Source organism: Bos indicus, chromosome X (assembly GCF_029378745.1).
Source record: "Bos indicus isolate NIAB-ARS_2022 breed Sahiwal x Tharparkar chromosome X, NIAB-ARS_B.indTharparkar_mat_pri_1.0, whole genome shotgun sequence".
Lineage (NCBI taxonomy): Eukaryota > Metazoa > Chordata > Mammalia > Artiodactyla > Bovidae > Bos > Bos indicus.
Genome location: NC_091789.1, coordinates 134,602,268 through 134,614,632, shown reverse-complemented (window position 1 = coordinate 134,614,632; position 12,365 = coordinate 134,602,268). Strand labels below are relative to the sequence as shown.

Below are 12,365 nucleotides of genomic sequence, written 5' to 3'. Positions count from 1 at the left end.
GACCATACCATCGTGGTTATCTGAGTCATTAAGACCTATTTTGTGTAGTTCTTCTGTGTATTTTTGCCACCTCTTTTTAATCTCTTCTCCTTCCTTAGGTACTTACTGTTTCTGTTCTTTATTGTGTCTGTCTTTAGATGAAATGTTCCCTTGATATCTCTAGTTTTCTTGAAGAGATCTCTAGTCTTCCCCATTCTGTTGTTTCCCTCTATTTCTTTGTATTGTTCACTAAGAAGACCTTATCTCTCCTTGCTATTCTTTGAAACTCTGCATTCAGTTCTTTCCCTTTCTCCCTTGCCTTTCTCTTTTCTTCTATTCTCAGCTATTTGTAAAGCCTCCTCAGACAACCACTTTGTCCTCTCACATTTCTTTTTCTTGGGTACGGTTTTGGTCACCGCCTCCTGTACAGTGTTACAAACCTCCATCAGTAGTTTTTCAGGCAGTCTTGTCTGCCAGATCTAATCATTTAAATCTATTTGTCACCTCCATTGTATAATCATAAGAGATTTGATTTAGGTCATACCTGAATGGCCTAGTGGCTTTCCCTACCTTAAGTCTGAATTTTGTAATGAGCTCATGATCTGAGCCACAGTCAGCTCCTGGTCTTGTTTTTGCTGACTATATAGAGCTTCTCCATCTTTGGCTGCAAAGAACATAATCAGTCTGATTTCAGTATTGGCCATTTGATGATATCCATGTGTAGAGTCCTCCCAGGTATGGTTGGAAGAGGGTGTTTCCTGTGAACAGTGTGTTCTCTTGACAAAACTCTGTTAGCCTTTGCCCTGCTTCATTTTGTACTCCAAGGCCAAACTTGCCTGTTATTCTGGGAAATCTCTTGACTTCCTGCCTTTGCATTCCAATCCCCTATGATGAAAAGGACATCTTTTTTTGGTGTTAGTTCTAGAAGGTCTTGTAGGTCTTCATAGAACAGGTCAACTTCAGCATTTTTATATCAGTGGTTGGGGCATAGATTTGGATTACTGTGATGCTGAGTGGTTTGCCTTGGAAATGAACTGAGATCATTCTGTTGTTTTTGAGGTTGCACCCAAATACTGCTTTTCAGACTCTTGTTGACTACGAGGAGTACTCCATTTCTTCTAAGGGATTCCTGCCCACAGTAGTAGATATAATTGTAATCTGAATTAAATTTGCCCATTCCCATCCATTTTAGTTTACTGATTCCTAAGATGTCGATGCTCATTCTTGCCATCTCCTGCTTCACCACATTCAGTTTACCTTGATTCATGGACCTAACATTCCAGGTTCCTATGTAATATTATTCTTTACAACATCGGACTTTACTTTCACCACCAGGTACATCCACAATGGAGCATTGTTTCTGCTTTGGCCCAACTGCTTCATTCTTTCTGGAGCTATTAGCAATTGCCCTCTGCTTTTCCCCAGTAACATATTGGACACCTTCTGATGTGGGGGGCTCATCTTCTGGTGTCATGTCTTTTTTCCTTTTCATATTGTTCATGGAATTCTCATGGCAAGAATACTGGAATGGTGTGCCATCCTCTCCTCCAGTGGACCACATTTTGTCAGAACTCTCCACTATGACCTGTCTGCCTTCTGTGGCCCTGCACAGCATGGCTCATAGCTTCACTGAGTTGTGCAAGCCCCTTCACCTCGAGAAGGCTGTGATCCCTGAAGGGATTATTAGATATAGGATTTGTAAATTGTCTCTCCTATTCTGTAGGATGTATTTTTACCTTCTTGATGTTATTATTTACAGCACCAAAGTTTTAAATTTTGATGAAATCAAATATATCTATTTTCTCTTCTTTGCTTGTGATGATGTATCTAAAAAGATATTGTCTAACTCAGAGTCGTGAAAATTTATTCTATGTTTTCTTCCAATAATTTTATAAATTATCTTTATAGATTAAGCTCTTACATTTGATTTATATTTTACTCATTTTGAGTTTATTTTTGTGTATGGTATGAGGTAGGGGTTCAACTTTATTCTTTAAAATGCGGATATTTAATTGTCCCAGCAACATCAGTTAGAAAGACTATCCCTCCCCTATTTGACTTTCTTGACACAGTTGTCCAAAATCAATTGACCATAAAGGTATGGGTTTATTTCTGGACTTTAAGTTGTATTCCATTGACCTATATATCTGTCCTAATGTGAGTGACACACTGTCTTGATTAGTAAAGGTTTTTTGTAAGTTTGAAACTGGGAAATGTGAGTTGAATTTGGCTCTTCTTTTTTAAGATTGATTTCCATGTGAATTTTAGAATCAGCTTGTCAACTTCTGCAAAATATGCCCACTGGGATTTTGATAGGGATTATTTTGAATCTGTAGATCAATTTGGAGCTATTGCCATTTTCTTGACTGGTTCTTTTATCATTATAAAATATCCCTCTTTATCTCTAGTAATAGCTTTTGTCTTAAAATCTATTTTGTTTACTATAAATTTGGCCACTCTAACTCTCTAATGGTTGGTGTTCACATGGTATACTTTTTCCTTTCAAACTCTTTGTATCTTTGAAGCTAGAGTGTGTCTCCTATAGACAACATATAGTTGGATCTTGTTTTTTTAATCCAGTCTCACAATCTCTGTTTTTTTTTTTTTAATTTGTTTATCTATTCACCTATGATGTTATTTTTGATATGGTTGGATTTGCATATGCCATTTTGCTTTTTTGAGGGGTATGTGACTGATAACTACTTTGTTTCTCTGTTCTTCCTTTATTGTGAATTTATTTTTGTAAATGGTCTGAGGTAGAAATTTAGCATCCAGACATTGAGTTAATTATGCTAGACCCCATTTTAAAAAACTGTCCTTTTCTACTGAATTTTAATACCTGCTTCATCATATATATTGTTCCCATATATAGTTAGCTGTATTTATGAAAATTCCATTATATTCTATTCAGGTACGTGTCTGTCTTCTCTTGTGTCAATGCCTGCTCCTTAGTTTAAGTAAGTTAAGATAAATTCCAGCATCTTCTATAGCAAGTCCCTCTGTTTTCCTTCTTGTCTTGGACATTCTCATGCACTAATTGTTCATGTGAATCTTTGAAACCAAAAAGAAAACACCAGTGATAATCCTTTTAAAATTTCACAAAACATGTGCACACATACATATAAACACATTCACCACCTAATAATATGTTACATGTGAGGTTAAGGAACTTATTTAATGTAGAATCTGGTAAGTGGCAACACAGTATATTAAAATGAAACAGAACAGAATGACTTATGTAACTTTCACCTAACAGTTTTTTTCTTAATATAGGGTGAATGCTATTGAAAGTAGTGCCATCAGGATGTTAAAAGAGAGAATGATTTCACGAAAAACTGACCTCATTCGAGCTTTCCAACTTCAAGACCGCAATAAATCAGGTAAAAAAAATTTAATGCTTACCATTTCTGAACATACCAGGTTCTATACAGATTAGTTTTCATTTTCTTTGCTGTCTTAAAAGCTCAGTTTTCTACTTTTACCACTGAAGGATGATAGAGATAAAATATAATCCATTATATGCTTGGAAAAAAGCATATTCTTCCTTTTCAATAAGCGTCTTTCAACTTAACAACAACAACCCTGAATTAGACTTCTATTCTGGTAGTATGTGAGACTAGATACTCTCAAAAGTCCTCCTGTTAAGAGACAGAGGGATGGTATGGGGAGGGATGTGGGAGGGGGGTACAGGATTGGGAACATGTGTACACCCATGGTGGATTCATGTTGATGTATAGCAAAACCAATACAATATTGTAAAGTAAAAAAAATAAAAGAAAGAAAAAAAAAAAAGAGACAGATTCTAGAGGATGCAGGATTTTAATGCATTTATGAGCTTCACAGTAATTAAAGTAAATCTCTAGGCTATATTTCCTCTCCCTGCTAGTGGATTTTTAAAGCTGCATGTTAAAGCATGGAGCAGCAAGCAAGCATCATAGGCTCGATTGTCTTGGGGGCAAATGCTAATATTGCTGTAGCAGTCAATCTTGGGATTAACTGTAGGATAGTAGAAAAGATGAGTAAGCTGAATTTGAGACTTCCAACATTAGGCCTAGATCCTCAAAGTGACCAGAGTAATCCTAGGTCTGTAGTGCCCTGACTCCTGGCAAGCGAATGTAAATCCATGTTCATGGGAAGTGTCCCTAATTTGCGCCACTAATATATCCAGAGAGTGAGATCAATTAATATGAGGTCGCAACCAAAGATCCCCAAACAAACAAGGAGAGCATGAGTGAGAGTCAGCAGGAACAATAAGCAACAGATTTAGTTTCCCAAGGATATCATATATTGGGATTATCAAATGCAAAGTAAAAATTACTAGGGAAGAAAATGTTTAAAGAAATGAAAGATGGAGTCACAAGTATGCATTTTAAAATGATCTAAAGAACCATTTTTATTTTATATAGATATAAAAATAACTTGTTAAAAACCATAATGAATGGGTTAAATACAAATTTAGATATTGCTAAAAAAATTAGAAAGATTAAGAATAAAATGTTTAATATACATCTAAGCATGGTCCCAGGAGGAGAGACAGTAAGAGAGAATATATTTTGCATGATAATGGCTGAGAGTTTTCCAGAATTGTTTAAAGAACTCATACTCACAGGTAAAGAGGAACAGTGATTCTCAAATAGGATAAATAAAATCAAATTCACACCTATACACACTTGTGGTGAAACTGCAGCACACCAACAGCAAAAAGAAAATCTTAGAAGCAACCAGAGGAAACACACATTGCTCAAGATACAACAGTTAGAGTGACATCAGACTTCTCAAAAGTTGCAACAGAAGCCAGTAGACAGTGGAATCATATGTACAGGTTGTCCCCAATTTATGGTGGTTTGACTTACGAGTTTTTGACTTTAAAATTGTATGAAAGCCATATGCATTGAGGAGAAACATATTTTGAATTTTGACCTTTTCCCAGGCGAGCAATATATAGTATGATGCTCTCTCATGCTGGGTGGTAGTATTGAGCCACAGTTCCCAGCCATCCAGGTGATCACAAGGGTAAACAACTGATACATTTACAACCATCCCGTACTCATACAGCCAATTTTTCACTTTCAGAACATTATTCAATAAATTACATGAGATAGTCAACACTTTACTATAAAATAGGCTTTGTATTAGATAATTTTGCTCAACTCTAGGCTAATGTAAGTGTTTTGAGCACATTTAAGGTAGGCTAGGCAAAGCTATGTTGTTCAGTAGGTTAGATGTGTTAAATGCATTTTTTATTTATTATATCTTCAACTAATTATAGGTTTATTGGGCTATAACCTCATTTTAAGTCTAGAAAGATCTATACAAAACATTGAAAAAAAACAAAGTCTAGAAAGATCTATACAAAACATTGAAAAAAAACAAAGTGGGAACAACTCTATTAATATCAGACAAAGTAGACTTCAAGGAGATACACATTATTAGAACTATAAAGAGATACTTTATAATAATACTCAGTTTTCTAATTGAATCCATTTGAAATGTGTATGTACCTATTTATATAGTCTCCTTAAAAACTGTGTAAAACAAAAATGGACTGAACAAGTAGAAGTTGAAAAATCTATTGTCATAGTGGGAGATTGTAACACTCTTTTCTCAGGAACTGAAAGTATAAACAGACAAAAGTTTAACAAACTTTTTGTAAAAGACATATGTTGAACTCTATCCAACACTGCAGAATATACACTCTTGTCAAGCATAAATGGAACATTTATGTTTGACCATTAAGTGGAACATAAAGCAAATCTCTACAAATTTTGTATTGGAAACATATAGAATAAATTCTCTGACATAGTGAAATTAACTACAACTTAATTACATAAGGTAGCTAGAAAATCCCCTTGGGCTTGGAAATGAGGAATACATTTCTAAATAACCTTTGTCCTTAGCAGCTAAGTGTGTGGTGAATGGTCTTGGTGGGGGTATCAAATGACTACTCTTTCTTGAAAACAGTTTGGCAAAATATATCAGAAGCCTTAAAATGTACATACCTTTAGGTCTAGCAATTCTACGTCTAGGAATGATCCTAAGAAAATAATGGAATAATTTCACAGCCATTAAAAGAATGATGTAGGTTTATGTTTATTAACATAGATGCATGTCCATGATTGTAAGTAAAGAATCAGGTTAGAATATCTATGTTTGTTGTGTATGTGTGTGTTGCCATATGTAATACACATATATGAAACATATGGTACAACGTATATTTGGCTTTAAGAAATATAAAATATTGTACCTTTATATATGTCCATGTTTATATACATAGAAAAACAGTAGAAATAGTAATGTTTTCTGTTTATTCAAAATCCTTTCAAATGAGCGTATCTTTAATAATCAGAAAGCAAAAGTATATTTTTAAATACTACATGTAATATTAGAGGATGAAAGGATACCACCTAAGAAAATGAGACATGAGCAATATGCTCAAATGTTAAAAGTAATCTTATCTTTTATATCCTTTTGTGTTTTCAAGTCTTCTATTATAATTATACCTTACTTTGTTAATAAGAAAAAGGGAAAAAGATCTAGCATACCCAAATTCTGATCACTTACCCATAACAGTAAGGAAAAGATCCATGGAACCTCTAAGGCTTTCTTTAGTTAATCTTCCCTCAGAGCTGTGGGGTCTGGTAGACAGATGATAAAGGGTAGCAGAGGCACCCAGACCTCAAAACCCAGGCTGTCTGCTTGCTCCATTGATGAGGTTGCATTTTTTAAAAATCAACTTATCAACCAATTATACGGGCTTTGTTGTTGCCGTTAGGAAAACTTTCAATGGGCCAGTGGGCTTTTTCAATGGAGAATGTTTTGGGGCTGAACTTACCATGGAGATCACTGAGTTCTCATCTGGTAACCACAGACAAAGATGGAAATATTGACTACATGTCTGGCTTCCAGGATGTCCACATTCAGAAACCTGTGAAAGAGGTAAGTGAAATAACACCAGTTAAAACCTGGCTGGCACTGAATATCCTCTGGACAACTTATGAGTTCCTTAGTTCTTTGAAAAAGTTGGGAGTGGAATTGGCTAGTGGATGGGCATGGCAGTCTTAGGAAAACAGCTAAGGGGGGGTGTTCCAGGTATGTTGTGATCTGTTCAGGAAATTTGTGTGTTGTAAGGATAGCCAAAATGAGAAGAATGAAAAAGTTTCTGCGAGCAAATCTCTGTCAAATATGTGATTCTTGTCTTAAGTTCTGTTCAGCAGAAGAGCAGATATGAAATCTGCATTTCATGTAATACACTTTTTAAAACACTCAACACACTCCTATTAACTGCCAGTAAGTATAGATACCAAGAAACAAAATTAGAGATACCAAGGGAACATTTTGGGCATAGATAGGCACAATAAAGGACAGAAACAGTATGGACCTAACAGAAGCAGAAGATATTAAGAAAAGGTGGCAAGAATACAAAGAAGAACTATACAAAAAAGATCTTAATGACCTGGATAACCACAGTGGCACGCTCACTCACCCAAAACCAGACATCCTGGAGTGTGAAGTCAAGTGGGCCTTAGAAAGCATCACTATGAACAAAGCTAATGGAGGTGATGGAATTCCAGCTGAGCTATTTCAAATCCTAAAAGATGATGCTGTGAAAGTGCTGCACTCAATATGCCAGCAAATTTGGAAAACTCAGCAGTGGCCACAGGACTGGAAAAGGTCAGTTTTCATTCCAATCCCTAAGAAGGGCAATGCCAAATAATGTTCAAACTACTGCATAATTGCACTCATTTCACATGCTGGCAAAGTAATGCTCAAAATCCTTCAAGCTAGGCTTCAATGGTATGTGAACCGAGAACTTCCAGATGTACAAGCTGGATTTAGAAAAGGCAGAACCAGAGATCAAATTGCCAACATCTGCTGGATCATAGAGAAAGCTAGAAAATTCCAGAAAAACATCTACTTCTGCTTCATTGAGTATGCTAAAGCCTTTGTGTGGATCACAAGAAACTGTGGGAAATTCTTAAAGAGATGGGAATACCAGACCACCTTACCTGCCTCCTGAGAAACCTGTATGCAGGTCAAGAAGCAACAGTTAGAACCAGACATGGAACAATGGACTGATTCAAAATTGGGAAAGGAGTATGTCAAGGCTGTATATTGTCACCTTGCTTATTTAACTTATATGCAGAGTACATCATGAGAAACACTGGGATGGATGAAGCACAAGCTGGAATCAAGATTGTCAGGAGAACTAGCAATAACCTCAGATATGTAGATGACACCACCCTTATGGCAGAAAGCAAAGAGGAATTAAAGAGCCTCTTGATGAAGGTGAAAGAGAATGAAAAAGCTGGCTTAAAACTCAACATTCAGAAAACTAAGATCATGGCATCCGGCCCCATCACTGCATGACAAATAGATGGGGAAACAATGGAAACAGTGACAGACTTTATTTTCTTGGGCTCCAAAATCACTGTGACTGCAGCCATGAAATTAAAAGATACTTGCTCCTTGGATGAAAAGCAATGACAAACATAGACAGCGTATTAAAAAGCAGAGACATCACTTTGCCAACAAAGGTCTGTCTAGTCAAAACTATGGCTTTTTCAGTAGTCATGTACGGATGTGACAGTTGAACCATAAAGGCTGAATGTCAAAAGAATTGATGCTTTTGAACTGTGGTGTTGGATAAGACTCTTGAGAGTCCCTTGGACAGCAAGGAGATCAAACCAGTCAATCCTAAAGGAAATCAACCCTGAATATTCACTGAAAGGACTGATGCTGAAGCTCCAATACTTTGGCCACCTGATACGAAGAGCCAACTCATTGGAAAAGATCCTGATGCTGGGAAAAATTGAAGGCAGGAGGAGAAGGGGACGACAGGATGAGATGGTAGGATGGCATCACCGACTCAGTGGACATGAGTTTGAGTAGGCTACAGGAGTTGGTGATGGACAGGGAGGCCTGGTGTGCTGCAGTCCATGGGGTTGCAAAGAGTCGGACACAACTGAGCGACTGAACAACAACAACAAAGTATAGACTTATTGATATCTTATACATTAAGAATTTTAAAATTTAGAATTTCTTATTAAAATGGGAATACCCCAGGGAGAATTGTCAGACCTTCGGTACTCATCAGTAACTAGTTACAATATTGGGCTGAAAGTGAGCTGATGGGAACTAGGACTGGGGTGATTGTTTGCAGGGGAGATGAAAAGTTGATTAGAGAAAAGGAAGTAAATGTACACATGGGAAGCTAAAATATCCACAGGAAGGAGACTTTTGGCTTCACTTGAGAGACAGTTTACCATGGTGACTAAGCTCATAGGTCTTGGCTTCAGGCCAAGATTTAAATCTCACTTACCAATTATGTGAACCTTCTGAAACTTACTTTACCTGTTTGTCTTCCAGTCTGTAAAATGGGCACAATAATGGTTGTGTTCCTTGGGCCTGTTTTTGAGGACTGAATGAAATAATCCATAGACACTCTGAATGCAGAGCCTGGCACACAGGTGCTATCAATAAATATTGGCTATTGTTATTTACTCCTTCCAGATTCACTTTGGACCATCCTCTGAGGAACATAGGCTGAAGACACTACAGAACACAAGAGCATGGTCTTTTATCTGATTTAAGAGGGTTGGGTCTCCAAGGAAGGCTTGCCTTCTCAAATTTCTATCTAAATCACATACTCTGAATTGGTGACCATGTTGTGTGTTTGTTACTTTTACTAAAATTGATCTGCTATTCTGTATGTTTTAACATTTAGACAATCTTTATTTTAGGTTCAGTCTTCTCTAATTGAAACAGTGTACAGATACCGATCTGACCTGCAAATCATCTTTAATATCATTGACTCTGATCACTCAGGTAAATTTGCTTCGATTGGTTCAGTAGCAGTAGAAAGCAAAGGCTAGTCTGTTTATTTGAAACCAGAACTCTGTTTTCATCTAATGCATTCTTCATCCAAACTTGATTTAACTCAGGGAAGAGAGGAGAGCATGGGGATAAACTCATGTTTAATATTACTGTTTTTTTTAGTTTGGCCACAAACTCTCTATTCAAATCCATATGGTACAGGCTTATGTATCCATTAGTCAGATAAGACCAGCTCCTTTTATAAATCACCAGCACAGATGGAAAAAGAATTAACTGTCCATTTAAAAATCATAATTATTTCTGGCAATAAAAATCATTCCTAGAGTTCTGATTCTGTTTTTTGGACTGAGGACTATGAAAACTCTTTCTGCTTAGGTTTGATGCACAATTATTTATTTTCAAGCTTTAAAAAATATCATCAGATAATCTTGAAGCTTTAAAAAATATCATCAAATAATCCCCAACTGCAGAGAGCATTAAATACCAAAAAATCACTAATCAAAACACAAAAGTAAGTTACTGCCTATAGAAAATGGTGGAGCCATTGTTTACAATCCTCTTATTGAGTCTCAGGGCTAATTCTCCCTTTCCTTTGATGTAGCTCTCCTCTCTACCATCCTTCGTGTCCCTCGCCCTTAGGTTTTAGATCTTGTAATTTCTACATTACATGTATTAGTACCACAGTCTGCAGTCCCCTCCCCCACCTTTGGTTCACTGTTTACTCATTCCAGCTTTAGAATAATGGCGGATGCATGTTAATGTATGGCAAAACCAATACAATATTGTAAAGTAAAAAAATACTAATAAATTAAAAAAAAAAATCTCAGGATCACTTGGTAATTTAAACTGACATATTGTTTCTTTCATTTACAATCTTACTTTTCCATTTCCTTCAATTTCTCAACGGCCAGGCATTTTTGTTGTTATTTAGTTGATAAGTCATGTCCGACTCTTTTGCTGCCCCATGGACTGTTGCCTGCCAGGGTCCTCTGTCCATGGGATTTCCCATGCAAGAATACTGGAGTGAGTTGTCATCTCCTTCTCCAGGGGATCTTCCTGACTCAGGGATCGAACTCATGTGTCCTGTATTGCAGGCGGATTCATTACCACTGGGCCCCCTGGGAAACCCCACCCCTCCCTAGGATGGGTCTTAAAAATGAATATTCACAGCCTTCTATATTCTTTCAGGCCTGATCTCCATGGAAGAATTTCGTAGCATGTGGAAACTTTTCAAAAGTCACTACAGTGTCCATATTGATGATTCCCAGTTTGATGAGCTCGCCGAAAGGATGGACTTAAACAAAGATGGAAGCATTGACTTTAATGAGTTTTTAAAGGCTTTCTATGTAGTGCATAAATTTGACCAGTTGAACAAATCAGACACCAAGCTTGCATAACAAGAATTAGGGCTTTCCCTCCTTGAAATAGTTGGCCCAAATCTCTGACACAGTCCTTACCATGACCCTTGAAATCCATACTCAACAGTAGACAGAAGTAGACCCCAATTTATGCCATAAGTAGATGTATAATGTGGGTATTGTAAGTCCCTAGTAAGCTGTTATTGGTAAGACTAGGTTAAATGTCAGCTTATAGAATTTGACTCCAGTAGTGGGAGTCCCACATTGTCGGGTAGAAACTGAATTTAAGCCTAGTATTGGTCTCTTGGATGCCACCTGACCAGGAGACCTGAGCAGTTTGGAAACATATTGAAAAGAACCCACAGAACACCAGAGGAAAGTACAGCATCTGTGAGTGGCTGAGGGGTGGGAGGAGGAATACAAAACTATTAATGGAATAAAGTGTTTCCATCTTTAAACTGTAATCTTCTTTGGAGATACCATAAACCAGTGATTTTCTGTTGTGGGAGAACCACACTTCAGGGATGGGGGCCATATCAGAATCTTGGGGGGAGGGTGTTGGAGTGTATTGTTTGAAAAAGCATAATTTTTCTTGTCTATTGGAGATAAAAAGTGAATACATCCAGATGGAACCCTATAATTAATACAGTTTGACACCTTCATTGGTAAGATGGGGCTTGGTTGTGTATACATTGTGTAGTTTATTCTGCCATTCTGATTGCATATCAAACATAAGAGATTTCTACTAAAGGTGAGTGCATGTTTCATTTTTCTCTAAGTTTGGGAACTTCAGGATCTATCAATATGCCAGATTAAATATCAATATGCCTGCTTGCTACACACACCAGAAATAATGGATCACGTGTAACAAATATCTTTTAAAAATGCATTGCTGAATTGGCAGGTAAGTAAAAGAAACCTCAAAGGCAAGGTGAAAAAAAGCATAATTAAATTGCTATTATGGTATTATTACTATGGTTTAAGTGATATTAGCTTTATTCAGTGATATTACATTTGGACAGGATAGACTTTAGAAAAGAATATCATTTGGATAAAAAGGTCATTGTTGTTGCTTAGTTGCTCAGTCATGTCTAAGTCTTTGCGATTCCATGGTCTGTAACCCACCAGGCTCCTCTGTCCATGGTATTTCCCAGGCAAGAATACTGGAGTGGGTTGCCATTTCCTCTCCCAAAA

General features: G+C 36.9%; 1 protein-coding gene across 6 annotated transcripts in view; it reads left to right on the top strand.

The window, feature by feature from the left end:
• Positions 1–11,635, top strand: part of PPEF1 (protein phosphatase with EF-hand domain 1) — a 158,733-nt gene extending 147,098 nt beyond the window's left edge. For all 6 annotated transcript variants that reach the window (XM_070785216.1, XM_019956382.2, XM_019956383.2 and 3 more), the window contains 4 exons: positions 3,253–3,359; positions 6,752–6,915; positions 9,720–9,804; positions 11,002–11,635. In XM_070785216.1, coding sequence (XP_070641317.1) covers positions 3,253–3,359; positions 6,752–6,915; positions 9,720–9,804; positions 11,002–11,210 — 565 coding nt within the window. In that variant the 3' untranslated portion in view covers positions 11,211–11,635. The remainder of the gene's footprint in view (positions 1–3,252; positions 3,360–6,751; positions 6,916–9,719; positions 9,805–11,001) is intronic.
• The last annotated feature ends 730 nt before the right edge of the window (positions 11,636–12,365 follow it).